We start from the raw sequence: 21,538 nt of genomic DNA on the forward strand, positions 1-21,538 counted from the left end.
GCGCTATAATTATGCTGTTTTGGTATGATGCAGTGACGGTTCTTTCTGGCAGGCCTAGCACATTAAGAGAGGGACACAGGTGTAGGCCATTCCGTAAAAGCGAGTGAGGAGGACTAGGGTGGCAACCAAAAGAAGAGAACGAGTTTCCGTGCAGGATCACCCGCTCCGTGTCAGCGCCGGAGAGCTATCGCGTGTGCCGGTACAATCATCCCATTCATTCGGTACGGCGCTGGTCGCAGCCGCTGTACCCGCATTATGCGCCGACGTTTCTCGCTGACTAAACCCTGCGGCCCGAGCTGACGATTCCTCAGCGAGTCTCTCATTTTTCTCTCGTGTCGCGCGAGTAATTCGTTTCTCCGCGACGACCGAACAAGGAGGCTACAGAGCCTGAAGAGCGTCGTCAAACACAGCAGCGCCGATGAAAGAGTCGACAGCAGCAAACCACGATCGTCGCTGGAGGACTTCTTCATACAGCTTAGTGATGCCTCAGGTGCGCTACGAACACTTCTTGGCCGGCATCTCGGGTGGTGTCACCTCGACACTGGTGTTACATCCGCTCGATTTGCTCAAGATACGCCTTGCAGGTGAGCCTCTCTCTTATGTATTGTTTGCTCTAATGCATACAATCGACTTATACATTCAGTCTTCCGTATACAAAATGCATACACCTCATTGTTCGTTAATTCCTTTCAGTGCTTCGCCTCACAAGGAAAGTGCAAGCTTTGTTTGTCGCTTTGCTTTCTTTTTCCACGTTCCTCTTTTAACGGAGCGTGCCCTCTGTGCAACTTTCTTTTTTTTTTTTTTGTCCATGCTCGTCACGTTTTTGCTTCAGGCGCCTGGCGGTTGCACATTTATTGGGACGGCAGCGAACCTCTGTACGCATTTGACCGATCGCGTAGATACTCTTATTGGTCCTTTGTGCACGGTGGTGGTAGTACCAGCTTGATCTGGTTCTGACTGGCCCTTGAACCGGTCAGCGGAATATCCGCGGATCCCTGCCGCTGTCCCGTACAGCCATGGTGACTCGCGCGCGCGAACCGTACACCACGTTCGCTGCGCGTGCGTCCGAACTGTGTCACTCGCTCTGTGTGCCCGTTAGCGCGACTACTAGTCACGGAAAGTAAGACAAGATGGCCTTCGTTGTATTCAAAAATAAGAGAATGGAGGCCCGACTGTGCACACGGAATGACGCGAGTGAAGGGCACTGCGCTCGTTGACACAGTTTTACCAGCAATCCTGACACTGTCTCCGCCGCCACCAGCGCTTGGTTTCTATTCAAATGTCGTATATATTGTCAACGTGGGAGTATAATTAAAACAAGCGCTTAATGCTGGCTCGTCATCCACGCGATCCATGAACGCAGCAGACGGCTCGCGAGACGACGACAGCCGGCAGGAAAAATCAGGCGCTCATCGGAGCGATTTTTACAGTAGGTAAAAACAGAGGGTGAAAGGAAACACAACGAACGGTACGCGTGACCGCGGAGTAGGGGGGACGGGCTTTGAAAATAACTTCCCCGAAGTGCCACAGACCTTAGGAGCGAGCGAACTGCTTGCTACACGACTCCGGCCCCCTCATCCCGTTGCGTCATCCCCGCTTCCATTCTCGCCTGCCCATCGCTGCCAAGAGATGCGGCTACCTTTTGCTCGTTGTTCCACTTCACCCTAATCGCTTCCACGAAAAACGCATTCAACGTATTTACTCTTTGTTCCGTCGTTGTCGCACGTGTCACTTCGCGGGAGATCACGCTCGCGTGGGATTCCGTTATCGCTTGCAGAGCTTCCGTTTGTATCTGCGAGCCTTACCTGGAATTCCCGCGCGCGTACAAAAAAAGACTTATTACACAGCTTTTGCAATGGTCTTCCGTATTGCCACCTTTCGTAGTTGCCCAGCGATTGCGTGCGCTGAACTTCCTTGTCGTTCACGCGTGATTATTCAGGACTGGCGACACTGCAGGGCAGTGACCGTTCGCGGCCACTCGAGTGGCTATCCTTTAGTAGCAGATGGTATGAGATAGCAGATGTCGCGGCTGGCAACAATATTCGTTTAATGTATAATTAATAACCACATACTACAGCATAAATTCCCATCAGTATGAATGACGTTGCCGCCCGGAGCGTTTCCCTGGAAGGCAGCGCGCGCGCGCCGCTTGATTGCCGATTCGTTCCGCGTCCCCGCGGATAGCGCGCAGGCAAAACGTCACTGCAGCATACTTCAGGCACCTGTTCTGCAAGCAGGCGACGTCACCTCGCACTGCTATAAAATAATTCTGTGCACTTTAGTGTGAGCTTGGCAGCGCGCTTTGCATTGGCTGGTCCGGGGGCTCGTCGTCGCCTGTTTCGACCGGCTATTGTGTTTTTGCGCTTTGCTTGATTCCCCGAAAGCGGTGGGGACCTTGGCTCGGATTCAAGGTCGGGTCGGCGAGCCGTCGATGACGTCATTGTGACGTCGCTGTCGTCGACGTCGTCTTCAGCAGCTGCTTGCTTTGGTGAGAGGGAGGGACATCGACTTATGCGCTTGCTTGTCTTGTATAGTTCGTCCTTTGTTGCGATGGTCGCCTTGGGCCTGTCGCGTGGAAGGGATTATCGCAATCGCTCACGTGGACAGCGACGCAGTGCTGCCGCAGCGATTATCTCCACGCGCTAGCGTGACGGGAAGTTTAATCGCATTTTTGTTTTAATTCTGTCCGGTTTTCCATTGGTTACGAGGGTCGATCACGTTTGCGTCTGGAGAGAAAACCGACCTCTCGCTATTTTGGAAAATCACTGTTTGTTTGACGGCATTGGATTAGTCCACACCTAACTGAAAGTGCGGCTCGAATAAAGTCCAGCAAGTATACTCCATTTTTATTGGTTTGTGCCTCAAAGGCACCGATGGATATGAGGGGGGATATAAAAAAAAAGTAAAAAAATTACGAACATTCAGAAATAATAAACTACTACAATGTATAACGGACGCGGTACAAAACAAATGCGTGAAAGGAACACACATTTAGTTCTTCCTAAACAGGGCAACAATGAAACTGACGGAAATAGAAAAAATGCACAGCACAAGCAACGAAACACAAACATGCAAAGAGAGCTCCCTTGAGGGCAATGTGTCAACTGATTTAGCTGCTTTCGCGATTGCTATTAAGCCTAATTCGTTGTCTTTATTAAGATGTCTGACACTCTAGTAATAAATATGCATGGTGTCATGCGAAGCTTGATCCACTTTTCCTGTGTACAGCTGAAGACTATACTCATGAGGCAGCATTTTTGTTAGCACCCTTATTGAATACAAATGGATTTTCAGAAAAGTAGGCTACTGGTGTTGCATACATTATGGCACACGAGTACCCTATGCCTTCAGACCAGTAGCATATTGTGTGCAATGTGTATCTTACAAGAAAAGAATGCAAGGACTTGGGTACACAACAGATAGCGATATCAATGCCCTCAATACTGGGAAGACGCTGAAAGGAGCGATAGGGTTTTGTGACATAGTTCATGGGCCAGATATGTGCTCGTTTAAGTCTTTGTGCACTCTGCACTGCCAAAACACCAGAAGGGCACTCTGTTAAGATTATCAGAAATACTGACAAAACTTGCCTATGAAGCCAAGTGTTGGACGGGACAAATATTTTGGTCTTTTTGAAAGCGTTTCCAAGGCCATATATATGGAAGAATGCTATCCACCTCCGAAGCCTTATGAAAAACATGCTGAAAAAGCAAAAATGCTCTAAAGAGTGCTATTTTAAAATTTCTTCACACGTTCAATCTTGAGCATGTTCCTGAGTATGTGAACTGATGCAAAACTAAACAGGTGTGAAATAAATGTGGTTTGACGTCTGATGAGGATGAGTGGCATTCTAGAAGCAGGTGAAGTATGTTACGATTCTGTACTGCACACATTTTAACAAAAAAAAGCCAGAAGTGCTGGATTAGTGAAGCCAAAATTGAGGAATGGAAAGAGTGTATAGTATTACTACTGACTCCAACGAGACCATTACGCTAGTTGGAGCACATTCAACGTAACCGTCACACATCCCGCTGCATTGTTCTCTAACCAGTGTCATCCGGTCTGCTGAGTCATAAATATTTTGGGAACTCGGGACATCAATTGCCTGTAATTATTTCTGCGTAACATGCTATATTTTGTAACATAGTATATACACTGGCTTTGCTGCCATGGGTATTGCTGCAGAGCAGTGCCATGTGTTGGCACACTGCATGGATGTAAAGAGTGAAGTTCCGTTCTCTTTTACCTATGTGTTTATGTATGCTGCCAGTATTCCTTGCTACTTCGTTGCTTGAAAGGTGATATGCCTTGTCTTATCTCATCCTCTGCGGCGTTTCAGTGAATGACGGCCAGCTCAAGAGCCGTCCACAGTACAGAGGCATTCTCAACGCTGTCTCAACGATCATCAGGGAAGAAGGCATCCGGGGTCTCTATCGTGGCGTGGCACCTAACTGCTGGGGAGCTGGCACCTCATGGGGCCTCTATTTTCTCTTGTACGTGGTGGCTTCCTTCTTTGTTTCAGAGGTTCGTTATCAGTGTTAAAGAAAACAAGACAAACAGCAGTTGGACAGGCCAACAACACAATTGGGATCAGTTGAGGACCATTTAGCTTCTTCCAAACGCTGTTGCTGTGCGCTCGCGCAACTTTTTCTTCTTTTACAATTCTTTTTTTCAGTGGTACAGTAAAGTGAAAGTAGTGATAAAGAAACAAGTGGAGTCTGGAAATAGCTTACACACTTTGTTATCATGATGCGGGAAATCCGTCTGCGGCGGCCACTTTTTGATGGAGGTGAAAAGCAAGGCACCCGTGTGCTGTTAAATGTCAGTGCACATTAAAGAACCCGAGGTGATCGGAATTTCCAGATCCTCCACTATGGCATCTCTTTTAGCCTGTGAATGGCTTCAGGACATTAAACTACATAAACAAAGCTTTTGTTATCAAGTAAATGTCCAGCAGTGGACATGAGCGTTTTCATTTGGGCACTGTTTTTCTTACTTACCTAAGAGAATGAACATTGTCTTTCTAAATTCTACTTTAGCATTTCCTTCCTTATCGAAAGTACAGGGCAGATCGTTACATAGGCAAATGCATGGTTTATGTCTACAAAGCAGAATTATTGGCACCTTTGGGCCAGAGCTGAGGCTTATTTTTGTACAGGAACACCATTTGATAAACATTTCAAGGTTCGAGCTTGTAGTCTGGGATAAACTCATGGGTTAGTTAGTGAGGTCCATTCTAGTGAATTTAGTAGCAGTGGACTGTCACTGTAGCTGCTGTTCTGTTAAGCCGTTGCTAGTCGGGAACAATGCTATGCGTCCTGTGCGCTCAGCTGTGGCGTGTTTACAACAGAGGTACCATTGCTTTGGTGACACTATTACCGGGGCCCCCTGCTGGACACCAATTATAAGGCCTGCCGATTGTAGTGACGCATTGTTTACCGCAAGTGTAATTGCATCTGGCAGGGTTAATCATGAGCTAGCTTCTTCTTTTTTTTTTTCTTTTCAAAGCTCTCTAGCTTGGTAATCGCGAATTCTAGCCACTGCACTTTGGCTGTGCTGCGAGTACAGATGAGCTTTAACTTTGTATTACGAGTAAAATTTCGAAGCTTGGCAGTATTTATGCTAGCATTCTTTTGCCGTTTTAAGTTGGAATCGATCAGATTTAGTGCTGTGCTGGTCCGCTCTTTGCACTTCTGTGATGGCTGCGAACAGCAGTTTTGTTTGCTGTCCTACATCTGCTGCATCACGTTTTATGCTTTTGTTCATTGCTGTAGGTATTCTTGCTTTGTGCCACTGATAATCCACTGAATGATGAAACCAAAGGTTTGTTATACATACGTGCTACATGAGAAGGGTGCGTCTATTTGAAGTATGGCGTTGCTATCACTTTGTTGACCTTCAGCATATACTGATTCACATACGTGTGAAAACTACATGTCCATAATTAGTGTATTCTGAACCTCGTGGGCAAGGCTGATCGACTGTCATGCTTGGATTTCTCTAAACTTTGGACTTGACTGAATTGGAATTGGAATTGGTGACGAGCTTTCCCTCTGGACATTCATTCATGCAGTTACAATTCTATCAAGACTTGGATGCTGGACGGATCTGCAGACAAGCAACTTGGTCCTGGACGGCACATGATGGCAGCTGCAGAATCTGGTGAGTTGATGCGCCTCGGTGCATGTGTGCTGTGTGCAAATCACGTGTTGCATTGATTTTCATGTCTGTTTGTTCATTCATTGCCACGGGCCTCTTCTAAGCCTAGACATAGCAAATTAGCAATAAATGGAATTCAGTGAATATGGCATTCTGTACTGAGTGTGAAATTGTAGCTTTGATCTGACCTGCGTTGTTTCAACTGAAGGCAAAGTATAAAGATGGTGATGGGTTAAGGATTGTAGTGCCCATGAGAAGAACCCCAAGGGGAGGAAAAGCAAATGTGTTTCCTGTTCCACTAAGGCAGCTCTCTTGCTTCTGCATCTGGTTAGCACTATGGTACTGAGCATTGACATCCCTCCCTATGAGTGCCAATGTTCCTTCTTTGTTAACTTGGGCCACCTAGGGTGCATGTTGGAGGTCAAAAATATTTAATGTGCTTGATTTTCATTCGTGGTGTGCAAGTAAAACTTCATTGTTATGTGAAGTTGCTCCGTGCAAAATAAGACGATTTATTGCTATGTGTTTATGCGTGAGATTCGAATGTGCCATATGTTGTCTCTGAGTAAGCGAAGCGGGCTCGCATGTATTGCAGGGCAAACATGAAAGAGATCAGCCAGGAGTTGTGAACGGCATGGAGACTGCTATTGCATTACTGCAGCGCTCAGTACCCCGTGCGATTTTAGCATTGTAATAACGAGAGGTGCTTTCCACTGAGCAAGCAAGGTGAGAGTTGATACGGCTCTGCAGAGGCAATTATCCTTGCTGAGTACTGGCGAACGCTTTTTGCAACTGGCTTACACTTTAGTGGGCGTAGTAGATGGAATGATGTGTGACCAAAGCATTAGAAAGAGAAACTAACTTATTTTGATGGAAGTGCTTCTTTTGTATTATTGGAGCAGCTGTAACTTCAGTTTACGATAATGTTTATGCTGTCCGTTAGTTCAATTCCTGTATTAGTTTACAGATTTTCACGACTTCATGCAGGCCTGTCATGCAGTTTTATTGTTGCTTTCTTCCTGTTAAGCGTTATGCATGCCGCACGCGGTAGCAACTGTCTGCGTGTGTTGCATCATGCCCACTACCGGTGAAAAAGCGACCATCCTCTCTTTCCCTGTGATAGGACAGGGGGGGGGGGGGGGGTCTTGTTTGGAGGCTGTCTGCTGCATGTGTGTAACAAAGTTATCTTCTTTGACCTCCGTGGTTTTCAGCATCTCGTGCGAAATGTGCCCCTTGAGCTTTGGGCAAAGCTTCTTTTCTCTTATTTTCTCTGCTGCCTTGCAAGCTGCCCCTGGGGAATCTTCCACACTTATCACCTTGTACCTGCCCCACACTGGTTGTCGCGAGTGTACGTCCTGTCTAAGTTTTATCTCTTTCTGTGGAAGGAGCCCTGGGCAGATCAGAGAAGACTCTTACATGGCACTGTGTGGCACACTTTGCGCGGCTGCGCATCACTGCTAACTCCACATGGTCTTGCTAGCGTCACATATTTATGCAACTTGACTCTGGATCATTGCCAGGCTCTTTAAAAGGAAGTTTTATTCTTTCTTCTTTTGCCAAAGGTGCTTTTCTTTATAGAACATCTTGAATTGTCCTTGGGGATATTGGCAACATAGTGATTTTTCCACTTGTATTTCTTTGTTCGTTCTTGCAATTGGACATTGATCAAATTGTTTCTTGCTGTTGCCAACTTAAACTTAAGCACTTAAGGAAGTAGGAGTGTAAAGCAGCAAATTCTTTCCTCTTTTGTCGGCAAGTATGCATAGATTAGGAAGGCTTTTCTACACAAAATAGGTTGTGGTTTCTTCTTCCCCTTGCTCTTCTCTTGAGTTATTTTAAGTTGTGTTGCGAATGTAATTGACAACAACACCGGGTTGACATCTTTAACAGAACGAGTTTAATTCATCCAATGTTTCTTCGTGAAGGAGTCTTCATGAATGCTTGTGAGATGCGTCCATGCCTATTTTTTGGAAAAAAAAGTGATGTTAGCTTGTTCCGAACATGATACTAATTTGAGAGCATTATCTTATCAGGGGTGCCCTGTGCAGTGACATCAGAGATTGCTAATCTGCCTCAGTTTTCATACATAATGCCAGGGGCACTCTTACTTGCGCATGCTTTGTTCAGCGATAAGTGTGCAGCTCTGCACTTTTTCTTTTCCTTTTTAACTGCATGTGGCCTTCTAGTGCTTGTTGCTGGGCCAAAATGCAAGGTAAAGAATTTCATCATTATTTGCACAGATCTGTCTAGCCAGCGTGCATATAAGTAGGCAGGCCAGCTGTGTGCACTTCGAGACCGAGAATTTTTGTTGTGTTTTTTGTACAGGATACCTTGCAAACAGAGGGTTGTGCCCATCGCTCTTGGCATTGTCTGCAAATTCTAACCTGAAAGAAATAAGAAAAATCACCGTGTAGTGGTGCGACTATTTGGCCCTTGCATGCAACCAGAATGTAGGCAAGAACGTGCTTAGGGAAAGAAATCGGGTTCCTTGAACAAAAATTTTGATAGTTGAAAGTATTTCTACCGGTCCAAGAACCACGGAATGCACAGTTATTTTTTCTTTCTTCAGATTTCAACTTCACTTCCAAGCAAACCACAGCGGTTCTACACGTTTTCGTGCTGGGATCTGGAATGGGGACGCTTTGTGAAGCTTGTTGGGCGGACAGACTCTCAAATGGCACGTTTCTGTGCAGGGCTGCTGACTCTAGTCATCACCAACCCCATCACCATGGTGAAGACTCGCATGTGCCTCCAGTATGCAGACCACCACATGGACGTGCCAGCTACGCGCCGTTACTCGGGAATGCTGGACGCTTTTCACAAGGTCTACAAGTATGAGGGGGTCACGGGACTTTACAGGGTGAGTCCCGTGTTACCGATAGTTACTTACTCATAGCTTGCACCTTCTTGCGTGCACTTGAAAATGGGACGCTCTCTGTTTAGCCTTTCGTTTTGTAATGTGCAGCCTGTTGCTTAGTGTATGCTTGGATTAAAGGAAAAGCAGCATTGACAGGATTTTTATGATGGTATGAATAATCCCCTTAGACCTGTTAGCTTGACAGCGCAGGTTGTGGAAGGGGGACCGCCATCTGCATCCTGAAAATCTGTCGTTGCTATTGGCTAAAAGAGGCCGCCTTTGAGGGGCATCCGCCACCTTTTTCTGGCGGTGTATCTGACTAGGTATGGCACTGGTCGCCATATCAGAGGGCATCCTGGCAGTATGATGCTGATCATTTGATGACTGCCGAAATTTTTTTTGTCGTTAAGGGAAGCATTCTTTCAAAATTCAATCATGTACATGCTATAAGCATTATTGAACGGGTCTTATAGGTTGTGCACACATCACTTCCTTCATACAGTTGAGCCCGAATATATTGAACATGGATATTTTGAATTATTCAATACTTCAACATGCAAGTTACACCCCTGAGAATCTTGTGTAAAAGCCCAGGAATGTCACACTAGATGTCGAACTTGGTTCCGGCAGCCGTTCAATATGTTGAACGGTGGGCCGGCTCTTGCTAAGTGGCGCTGCTTCTCCTAATAGCACTGGCACATCTGACCACCTCTCACATGCAAATACGAACCGGCTATACAACCTTGGGCACCTGCCGGTAGTTTTAGTGCTGTGAAACTACGTTAGGATGAGGCGAATTTAAGCTGTCCTTCGAGGTCTTGATCTCAGTATTCCAACCACATTTTTGTCATGTGCTGATGTCGAAAATGTTGCAGAAACCAACTGCACTTTAATGTTAATAAGCAATTATTCTATGCATACTATACTAGTAGCAGGATTAACATCTTATGATAGGCAGTGGTATGTTTCAAAAAGCAATTGAACTGTGCGGCCAGCACATCGGCAGGTGCCGCATTTTTGCAACTACCATGAGTAGGATAAGTTAAAGGTTGAAGGGATCTTATTTAATTTTTTTTTCGTGTACCCTAATAGTTTGTTATGATTATTACATATGCATAGTGGTTAAAAAAAAACATAAAATGATCTGAACACCTTCCACTGTGGTTCATTAAGCAAGAAAATCTGTTGGAAATGCATGCACCAGTGAAACAGGAGTATACTAGGGGTGGGCAAATATTGAAATTTTTGAATATAAATTTAATGCGAATATGAGCAAAAAATTCCTTCGAATATCGGATGTGAAAAACATAGAAAACTAAAACATAGCAAGCACTGTTCATCTTGTTTATTTCAGAATTCACCTGGTATTTGCAAGTAAAATTAAACTATAATTGCAGAGAAGTGTATATTTTGCCTCTGCGTTGTCCTCAAGGCAACGCAGAGGGCTATGGAATGAAAAATGGTAGGTGTAACAAAGAGATAGGAAGTGTGCAGAGTGGGTCAGAGAAATAACTAGAGTTGATGACATTCTAGTGGAAATCAAGAATAAGAAATGGGCAAGGCATGTAGTGCATAGAGGGGACAACCGATGGTCTCTTAGGGTAACAAATTGGTTTCCAAGGGAAGGAAAGTGTTGCAGGGGGCAGCAGAAAATCAGATGGGCGGATGAGGTTAAGAAGTTCACAGGGGTCAAGTGGATGCAGCTAGTACAGGACCGGGGTAAGTGAGGGAGTATGGGAAAGGCCTTCACCCTGCAGTGGGTATAGTCCGGCTGATGAGGATCATCATGATGTATATTTTATTGACAAAAAGAAAAAAAATACAAATTTTATACAGGATTCCACATACCTGCTTTTTGTACAGGAAGAACCTACATTAAACCAGGTGGACATGTCATATTGCTGCTGAATACAGTTGAACTCTCATCAATTTCAAGCAGAACATTTTACTGGGCTAGTTGGTACATTTTTAAAGAATATAGAAGTGCCAACACAGACAACCAAGTGTTAATTTGGCCTTCAATGGACCAGAAACATTGTGTGAAATAACTCGGAGCTAGAATTATCGAATGGGCCTGAAAAACTGCTAAAACCATTTGCATCACAGTAGTATTACCTGACGAATACCTGCACGATAGATGTCTGCACTTGAGGCGAAACCGAAGTAACAATGAGGTTTGTCGCCAGTTTTGTCAAGTGCTTCACTTTAAGCACACTGTTGGGAAGGTCCTTTTCACAAAAGGGAAGGTCCCTCATTACAAAACGGCCCTGTCCTGTTTTGAAGATTTTCTCGAGACTTCAAGATCACTCGGCCAAGCATTGCAATGAAGTGCACTTGCGGGGAATCTGCGGTGAATTCAAAAATTTTAAGGATATTCGATAGTTTTCGAATATGTATACAAATCCGTTTCGTATTCGAAATTTAGAATATTTGCACACTCCTAGAGAGTACCTAACTGTATATATTATGCAAACTACTACGCTATGGTCAGAAACGTGAGGAAAAAAAGTACAGTTCAGACAGTAGTCTAGTAACAGACAGTAATCTAGTAAGAATCTGCATGCATTAAGCACTTCAATGTTATTCTACCTCTGATGCCATGGTCATTCATTGCCAGCCCTCTTTCAGTGGTATGATACAGACTAAATTTGCTTGATTTCAATTCCTGTGGAGCTTAACATACACAGATCTTGCTCTCTTTTCTGCCTGTACGTAGTTCTTTGTTTGCCAATTTGCATTTTACAAAACATCTTTCACTAACTTTTTTTGCCTGAATCAGTTTAGCTACAGTGTTGTCACAGTCTGAGAATTACTTCTCTTACTTCAGGGTTTTGTTCCGGGCATGTTCAACGTATCTCATGGAGCACTGCAGTTCATGGTGTACGAGGAGATGAAGAAGGCGTACTCCATTCGTTTCAACATATCTCCGCAGGCAAAACTGGTATGCAGTGTTGATTCTTCAAGCTTGTCTCACTGTGCACACTTTTTCACTTTTCACTTGTTCACTTTTTAGTGAGTGTGTAATGCCAGTTCATAAATTTTCCTTGCAATTTTTTTTTCACTGCACAATCTGATTGGCTAACTTTTTTTCAGGTATTGCATGCCTTAATCACCTAGCGGACGTTTTTTAAAATGAAATTCAAGCTAAAATGGTCTCTTTACCCATGCCAGAATCTGTAGCTGGAAAACTACACAAAAAAAAATACTGTTGGACGAGCCATACCCGAATTCTGTTGGACAAGCCATACCCAATATAAGCTGGACACAGAGTACCATAAAACACATGACGAGTTGAATTTTCTCTTTCACTTCCGCCTTCCTCCCTTGCCTTAGAGCGCTGTTCCAGTATCAAGGGAGAAGTGACAGATATTGCACGTTTCCTTTCCTATAAACCAAATTACATTGCATTTTACGAGTGGGTATGTTGAAATGTGAGCTAAACCTGACCGGCTTTTCTATCATCTTTTTTTTTCTTCGCTGCCATTCATCAGTCTCACAATTGTGGGTTAAAATGCAGTCATGCTGCTTTGCTTTAACAACCCTGGAACGTTGCCTGCAAAGTATTCCATGCCTTAAGAATCTGGCAGCGTGTAGTTGCCAATGTGTTTTGCTGTAATTTGTGCAGGGCACATTTGAGTACCTCACGTTCGCCGCGTTGTCCAAGCTCCTCTCGGCCAGCGTCACCTACCCGTATCAGCTGATGCGGGCGCGGCTTCAGGACCAACACCAGAACTACGAAGGTCTCAAAGAAGTGGTGACCAAAACGTGGCGGTAAGGGGCCATTTTTACCTTCGAGCATGTTGCTGGTTCTGCACATTCTTTTGCAGCAAAAGCTGCTTTACAAAGCCAGGTACTACAGCAGTGCTGTAGTACCTGTACAGTACTGTATTGTATTGTAATGCTGTAGTACAAGCAACATTTGTGGTGCTGTCATAAAGTTCCGCAACAAAGTATGCTGAATTCTTTCAAGCTTCAAGGCAGCCTAAGGCATCCTAAGGCAATTTGTGATTCACACTGTGAACTTTTATTTCAATCAGCCTTTTATTTTCTTTATATTAGAGAAGGGGATAGGACTAAAAGCTCGGAAGCTTGACAGAGGTCCTGCCCCCTTTTTTCACATTGGCATTGCATCAGACAAGCGGCAATAAATTCTGCGCTATATGTTATAGCACAAAAGATAACACACCTTGAAAAAAGAAGCAAAAAAGTACCAACACAAAAATACATGCAGCATCTTCACACAAACTTGATATAAAAAATTCCATAATAACAGTATTTGAATGCTGGAAAGGCTCAAACATTTTGTTTAATTTATTTTATAGCACTGGCAGCGTATAAGAGATAGATTGTTCCGAGTAATATACTTTTGGCGTAGAAATTAACCACATTTCTTTATTTCTGGTTTGTGGAATAGGGGTGTTCTTTTCAAGTTCTGCCAAATTATCAACATAATTTTCAGAGCTCCGCAAAGCACTTTTGAAGCTCATTAAAAGTCTGTATTCGTGTAAAGTGCAGACTGGCAAAGTTTCGTATTTTAAAAAGAGGTCTCTCATAGGGAAACAATAAGGAACACCAGCAATGCATCTCGCATCTCTTTTTTGGAGATGATGCAACTTGGTCATGTTCGTGATACCAGTGGTACCTCAAACGATAATACAGTATTGTAAGAGAGATAGAACTAAAGAGTTATACACCAACAGCCTAATTTTGACAGGAAGAATGTTGCACAAGAATTTAGCTAGAACCAGACTGCTAGGCACATTTTTGTGCACACTCGTTCGATTTTTTTTAGCTGTGCTGAACCAGTATTGACTGACTCGCGATGACAGAGTAGATTAATGAACTCTGCGAGAGTTGGTGAAAGTGCACACAACACAGGCCAAGATGACCATTGCCTGCTGTTTCCAAAGCTGCGCTTAGCACCCTATGCGGCGCACGTCGGGAACTGCTTCCAGGATGTTCAACGTTTTACGAAATTGCCTGACCCGACAGTGCCTCATGTCACCCGTGGACATAACTACCACTGCTGCAGCCGGTTATCATGGCAACCATGTGCTGGGCTGCTACACAGGCACTAGTAAAAACCTAAGGGATCACGGAGATTTTTATCTTGAATAGCACTTGGAATTGAAAAAAGGGACAAAAAGAAATGGATGTTACTACCGGCTGGAGAAAATGTGTGCACAAGAATGGCAGACTGTGTGCTGCCCTGCTAACTGTTTCGAGGAATTATATACATGTATGTATTGTTTTCAGTATGTAGCGTAAATAAATCATTTCATTTGGGACATGAAAGATGCAAAGTTCACTCGAAACAAAAATGTCTCTGCACTCTTAGAAAAAGCTGTGATTTCACTCGATGCAGAACTGCTCCTTAGGCTCTCTGGTTATGGCACTTGATGACTGAGATGGTCTGCATTCATGCGCTACTATAATCGTTTGCCCTGTAATCAGCGAAGTAAATGGTTCTGCTTGCAGCAACCACCTTGTACCTATGTTGGCTCTCACGGAGGCAGTGCAAATGGAACCAGCTTTTGCTCTGGCATTCCATTTTTTATGCTACAGTAGAATTCCTTGATATACTATAATAAAGTCACTGGGACCAGCAAAAATAATTTCTATATCAGGGTCTTTAATATACCAGTGGTTGCTGATGACGTTGTCCTGAAGATGCTGTCTGGTAATTAAATGCCTATTTACTGAACACTTCTTGTTGCTTAAGGAAAAATACCCTGCAATACCTTCCATCTCTCGCTTATTGTCTCTTTGTGCTATTTTTTCAGTTGTAAGATTTTTTGTTTGCATCTTGTGGAAGCACCTCTTAAGCATGAGGGCAAAGTGGCTACGAATACAGCCGAGTTTGATTTCATGTGAAAACTGAAGCCTTGCATTAACATGGCGTCATATTCTGCTGTTTGCTTTTTAAAAGGCAATAGATGAGAAATGCGCGCGTGGCAGTCAAGCGCTGAAAAACTGCACACGCCGCATCTCCACTGCTTTCCACTGCTCCCTCGTGCTTTGTGCTGCGAACGTTTGGCCGTTTCTTTCCTTCCTTATTTCTCTCTGCACATTTACTTTCTCTTACTTTCTGAACATACCGTGCCGCCTTCTTTCCATGTTTGTAGACAGCTTAATTTTTTTTTTTCCTATGCACTTTATGCTTTCCCTCACGACTTCAAGGCCGACTTAAAGTTGGCTTTTCCTGACTGCTGCTAAGCACAGTGGTAAAGCCATTTAAAGTTCAAAAAAAAATTGCGTCGCCATTTTAGGTAGCGCACGTGCGGCGATGTAACTTGGGGGAAGTCGTCGCCGCTACCAGATGCACTTTACTATAACCGATTTTTTACCACAAATGGCTTTACTATAGAGGAGGGAAAATGTACAGTTGTCTATGGAAGATAAACTGGGACTTCAGTTTCACTTTACTATATCCGAGTTTTTAGCGGTGTTCTACTTACATAGCTATGATGCGGAAAGGCACCCAAGTTGGTGTATGTTCTGCTGCCATCGTGTGCTGGCGGTGCATGCTGGGAAGCCAACTTCACTTAGTTTTTCACGGGCTGCAGTAGTGCGGCAAGCTTCCTCAAATGACGCGGAAACTTCAGAAATACATACTAGCTTTCCTTTTTCTCTAGTGAGTGTTGCCCGAGTTACTGTCTCGTCATCAACTAAATTGCGTTGTTTTTGCCTGCAATTTTAGCAAAATTTTTTATTACGAGTTTTGCCTCTATAAAACTTAGTTTTTGCCTGGTTATTGTATGACCTTTTGCATAGCTTTTTTGCCGAAAGTTTTGGAATCATTTTCTTAGCCATTTAAAAATAGGCACAAATGAAGTAGACACATAAGGGACACCTTCTAGACTGCAACTAACGTTTCATTTGTAACAAGCCTCACTGCACCTTCTCCCCAACTGCATGGTGTGCTATTGTGCAGATAACCGATTTCCTACACAGCCAATGCCAGGGAAAGGGTGCTAATGCGCACACACACACACACACACACACACACACACACACACACACACACACACACACACACACACACACACATATATATATGTATATATACTTTGCCACAGACAAGCGGAATGGTATACACGACTCCTATTTGCATATGTCACAAACTTATCACGAGGCTGTTGCTAAGCTTCCTTGTCATTACTTCGACCACCACAGTCACTGTTTCATGGAGGTAGTTTGCCATCGCCAAACATTCTGCTTGCTTTAAAATACCGGATTCCATGTTATGTAGGCATAACCTTTGCACTGCCGCACGTAGGCCGCTCATCACTATGCCACGTTTCACTAACCTCAAATTAGCCGAAGCATAGAGTAGCGTGATACACCATATGGGACCTTTGCTGTCTCTATTGATGTAGAAGATTTGTTTCATAGCATTTTGCAACTAGAACTGAAAGATGCAGTATGCAGCCTCGTAGAAAATAAGGGCACAGTAGAACATCTGCTCAACTGTGATTGCATAATCGTAATCTTTGGAGAAAAACAGTCCCATGCAAAGTTTCGTGCAGTTCTAGCTGTAAATAAAAGAAGTTGGTTTTGAGATTCTCGTCCCATCTTTAAAGAACAGCAGGAGGTTGGAATTATGTGGAGCCCTTTACTATGGCATCCATTATAACAGGGCTCCCAAACTCCTATTACTATCTGGGTTGCTTTGGAGAAGTTTCCCTCGTGGGCCAGGAGCCATGAAATAACAAACAGTAGGAACAATAAATAAAAGTAGAAATTAAAACGCAAAATAGCAGTAAAGTAGGTTAAGGTTGAGCAGAGCATCTCGTTCTCAAGCCGCACTTTAATTCTTCGTGTAAAAGAAAAGCGGCATGTGATCCATTCTGCCTAAATGTTGTGACTGTCGACAGTTCCAAAATGACTTGGAGAGAGAGCTACTGAAAGGGTGGAATGAATAATACTGCTGTCACCAGTTCTCATTAGAAAAAACTGTTTACTTGGAGATAACAATGATAACCCGTCCTTAGAGATGACTGACATCTATTAAAGCACCAATGCCTCTTTTCGTTTCCGCATAGAATGGGTATCTTGTGAAGCTGGCTCGTGCTTTCAGAACGAAGGCTGAAATTATTGGAGCTGGCGGGCCATTCCAGGCAGCTCCACTGGCCACTTGCTTGAGACTCTGCCTTTGTCTATTTATTTATTTGTTTACACGATACTTCAGACCTCATGTGGTCGAAGCTGTATGAGGAAGAACTGAACTAGAACGAACAATATTTGTAGCACCAAGAACAATAGCGCGATTCAGCCAATCTTATGAATGGTCACAGAGAGCACGTTGGCCTAGAGACAAAATTACACAACATTGTCAAAGGCATTTCCAAAATTTTCGTTTCCTGACACTATCTCCGGTAATAAGTTCCACTTCACGACAGTTTGAAGGAAATATAAACTAACATGAACAAACTTTTTTTTTTTTTTGTTATGTTCGTATGTCACTATGAGGCTGGACAGCAAATTGTTATTAAGCGCATTGCTGTAGTTTGCATCTGACAAAGCCCTTCTTGGTACTTTCAATGTACTGTCCACCAGGCAGAGTAGACTGAAAAATGAATCCTCGATAACTAAGATCTAATAGTACAAAAAAAAACAACTAAAGGTTGGCCACAGCTCATAAACAAGATTCATTTGACATCATTGCCAGGTGGTGATGTGTGCCTTGCTGTTTCTTCAGCTCTGGTAAATGCTACTGGTCCACTTATCATTTGTATGCTGGGACACGCATGCTAACAGAATTTTGAACATTTTTTTTTTTGCAGCAAGGTGGAATGGGAGGATTACCACTGCTTGTTTGGTCGCTCAGCGGTCTCGTTGCCACCGGCTGATTCTTCAATTTATGCAAATCATGCAGGTACGAGGGACTGCGAGGTTTCTACAAGGGTGTAACGGCCTACTTCCTGCACGTGACACCCAACATCTGCATCGTGTTCCTCATGTACGAGAAGCTGGCACCCGTACCTGAGCACCGTTCCTAGTGTGCCCCCCCGACCGAAGAAGCGGCAGCAAAGGGCTACGCCATCTGCGATTCGCTCAAGGCCGACCGGGTGGCCAACACCATGGACGAGACTCGCTGAGTGCTGCGCTGCATTCTCCGACATGTGGCTCTGCTGTCGTCTTTGCATGTGACGTGCATTGTTGAGGGCCATCGGTTCTTTGTTCTTCAGTCTTGCCAGGTGTAAAACCATTCATTTGCATCAACCTCCTCTTCATACCCACATGCGCGTTCTTTGGAAGCTTGTTACAAACACCGCTGCAGTGTATTCTGCACAGGCTCCTTCGAGCTATGAAGTACTGTGAAGATCCACTTATTGATTAGACGCACAAGTATGCTTAGTTGCTGCCAGTCAAGTGGTGGTCAAAAGGTCACAGGCCAGGATTGGAGACAGAGGTGCCAGTAAGCTCTCGTGGTCATCGCACTTGTGGTTTACGTTTGTATAAAGCGGCAGCGCTGATTAGTCTGGGCACTATGAAATTACATTTGGGCTCAGTGCGCGCAACTGGAAGACATTTTTTTTTTCCTTATTGCAAATAAGCATGCCATTTGGCACCACTGAAGAACCTTTAATTTAGGCTAGTGGCTCGCCTACAACTGGCCACTATTTATTCAATTGTCATTTCATACTTACCACCTTTGCCTGCATCCCTTCATCATGCTCTTTTTCTTCCCTTTTTGTTTTTTTTTTGCATTTTCAGCTCTCTTCACCTTTTCCTTTTTTCTTAGCTGTTGTTGGCATTCTCGCATATACCTAGCCGCTTTGTTCTTTTTGTGACCGCTGCTGCGTTTAGGCATTTTTGTGGTTGCCCCTAACTAACCACACTGTGCCCTCATCCATTGCTTGGGGCTTTCCTCACCACCAAATTTTGTTTTTTGATGGCTGTTTGCAAAGGGCTGCTGTAACCACTGAGCTTGCAAGGGATTGCTGTTAATTCTATTTTTCAGATCTTGTTCAATTTCGTTGTTGTGTGATCAAAAGTGCTCAGAGGTGTGCCTTTGCAGTCTATGGCAATGGTGAATACAAAAAGGCACACGGCGCCACTGTTGTTGCATTGTACTGAAGAATGCTTGAATGCGGTAGGCTTTTTTAAATAGGCATCCATTTTTTTTTCCATGTGCTCCTTTTGTTGTGCATGAGAAGTCGTGGCGACTTAGCCAGTCGTCGGATGTACTCTGCTATCACCACGTTCCTAGGTCGTTGTGATGGTATTATATATACCTTGTTATTTATTGTTCGACATAGATCATCCATCATCCTCCACAGCTGCAGCACTTCTTTATTATGTTTGCCTCTGCCACAGATGTACACAACATGTTGCATGTTTTAGCCTGCACAACATCTGAGCCTCAGCTTGGCTTCCGTGCAGTGTGCTTGTTTATGGAATGGATGTGTCTCGAACACAGGGTGCTTGACCAGTTTGTGTGGTTTTTGAAAGGAGGAAAACGTTGTTTGTATGTTTATTTTTTATATTATATATATTCCGAGGCTGTGATAAACACTCTCCTGGAATGGGTCACTTGCACCATATCCAGAACTGAAGAAACCAAAGCTTTGTGAGAGCACAAGAGATCTTGTTGTATTGTTTGGTTTGCATCGGGCCATATACTGAGGCTCTGAAGCTGTGTTCATCGTCCATCATTCATCTTTGCTGCTCACTGTTTGTAAAAACAAAAAGGGAGATCATGGGAGTACATATATTTGTTCCTTGTTTGCCTCTGCAAGTTGCTGTGCGAATTGTGATTTCTGTACAGAGCAGCAAGCAGCACCAATAATTAAGGAGGCTGTGCAACTCAGCAGAGCGTCTTTGGGAAGCAAGGGATGACAAATTAAAAAAGACGTGTAATATTTTGTCCCATCGCTGGCTCATGTAACTACACTCATTATGTATAAAAGAGCTAGTTCACATGCAAGACTGCTTCGTTTGTTACTTTGCACCAATTTGGTGCCAACAGTCTTTCCAAGTGCAAGGTTTAACATCACCTGAATGTGTTAAACCAGTTTCCTTGAGTCCAAATCTGGCTCGGAAACCTACTGTGTTTCGTAGGTAATTTTGAACTACATTATAGAAGTTCCTAAAAAAATTTCCTCTTAATCTACACTGTTCACACTTTCTAATTACTGGATTTAAATTGGACCGTGGTCTTTACTTTTGTAGCAAAAGTTACACTGCGCATGAGCCACGTGATCATTGCCTAGCAACTGTCACGTGGTATAGAGAGCTGGACTAGGAGTTGGAGGAGGAAAGAAGAGGAAGACAGATAACTTTGTAGTTGGTTGAGGTGAACAACGAGTCGCTAGGACAGAAGGTTCGTTCGAACATTGCGACGGCTGCACATAAAATCCAAGTGTCTGCAGAAAAATTTGCTGCAACACTCGCAGCTTTTGCGCTATCACTAGGTTCAAGTCATGCTTAAACCCCCACAATTTGTTTTTTAAGACTGCAAAAAAAAAATGTGATGGCACTAGTGCTCATCATTCGAGCTTTTTGCCGCAGGATGCACAGCTGTGATTCCTGTAACAAAAGGAAAGCAATTGAATTGAAAAGAAAATTCAGTTCATTCCATTAGGTTGGGAATAGAACCCTGGACCTTCGAATTAAAAGACTGGCATGCTACTCACAAGCTACAAAGGCTCATTGTTCAGAGCTGTACAGTGACAGTGCTTTTTTTCGTGTCAGTTTGTGTGAACATGCTTCGCCGACGCACTCTGATGACAGGCTCTGCCCACACACTGGTGACACCACTTTCTCGTCTTGTAAAGATGGATATAGTCAATGCGCGATGGAGTTAGTAGCAGTGATAGTGACGCCCAGCTGTAATGGACTTAACAGCATGGTGCTTTCCATCAATCAGAATGGTACCTTGAAACAACACCCAGAATCCCACCTGTTGAAAAACACCCCTTGAAACACAGAAGCTGATGTTTCGATGATGACTCAGCACCTTCTTCAGGGTTGGCTGGGGCGGGAGACAAGGCACTAAACACCCCCAGAAACCTTAACCAATTCCAAAGCTGTCTTCTTATATAGTACATGGCCTTAGCAACTTCGCCAGTGCTGGCCTTCACTGCTTCGTAGTGACCCATCGTACATTCCCTCAACTCGTGGGACTCATGCGCTGGCAACACCCTTTCCCAGATGAGTAGCTGTCAAATTATTCCACTCCGTAAACTCTGAAGATGCCCAATCAGCACCAGATGTCCGCCTCTCTCATGGCATGTTGGTTGCAGTGTCCCAACCTTTTCTCTCGAGTTTTCCTCCCAACCAAGCAGATCTCTGCCAAAATGTTCATGTGCCAGCATATAATCGCATCCAGTATCGCCGCAGCATACAGTCATGGACAAAGGTTTGTGAGACAGGTTTGCAGGGAGAAAGTTTGCCTTGCCAACCGGTCTGTCCCAGCAGAAGCACACCTCTCTTCATCCCTCTGGGTGCTTTTATTTACCTGCTTTTTCTGAAAATAGGAGGATGCTTAAGTTCTGCCTTAAGAGTAGATGTGAT

At 44.0% G+C, this 21,538-nt stretch overlaps 1 protein-coding gene across 1 annotated transcript; it reads left to right on the top strand.

Annotated features, from left to right (window-relative positions):
- Positions 1 to 60: 60 nt before the first annotated feature.
- On the top strand, positions 61 to 19,949 carry LOC146176252 (solute carrier family 25 member 32). Its single transcript, XM_084582568.1, has 7 exons — positions 61 to 584; positions 4,340 to 4,493; positions 6,074 to 6,162; positions 8,853 to 9,019; positions 11,844 to 11,957; positions 12,642 to 12,787; positions 17,895 to 19,949. Exons 1-7 carry the CDS (start codon positions 419 to 421, stop codon positions 18,016 to 18,018), a joined length of 960 nt encoding a protein of 319 aa, XP_084438694.1. The 5' UTR covers positions 61 to 418; the 3' UTR covers positions 18,019 to 19,949.
- The last annotated feature ends 1,589 nt before the right edge of the window (positions 19,950 to 21,538 follow it).

Source organism: Amblyomma maculatum, chromosome 10 (assembly GCF_055883805.1).
Source record: "Amblyomma maculatum isolate TAMU_Amacu chromosome 10, ASM5588380v1, whole genome shotgun sequence".
NCBI classification, from domain to species: Eukaryota; Metazoa; Arthropoda; class Arachnida; order Ixodida; family Ixodidae; genus Amblyomma; species Amblyomma maculatum.

Bases quoted from the DNA above. Each gene is read 5' to 3' on its own strand.
- LOC146176252 (XM_084582568.1), top strand. From the start codon at position 419: ATGAAAGAGTCGACAGCAGCAAACCACGATCGTCGCTGGAGGACTTCT. The intron at 9,020-11,843 runs GTGAGTCCCGTG...CTCTTACTTCAG, and splicing joins GGGTCACGGGACTTTACAGG to GGTTTTGTTCCGGGCATGTT. The intron at 11,958-12,641 runs GTATGCAGTGTT...TAATTTGTGCAG, and splicing joins TATCTCCGCAGGCAAAACTG to GGCACATTTGAGTACCTCAC.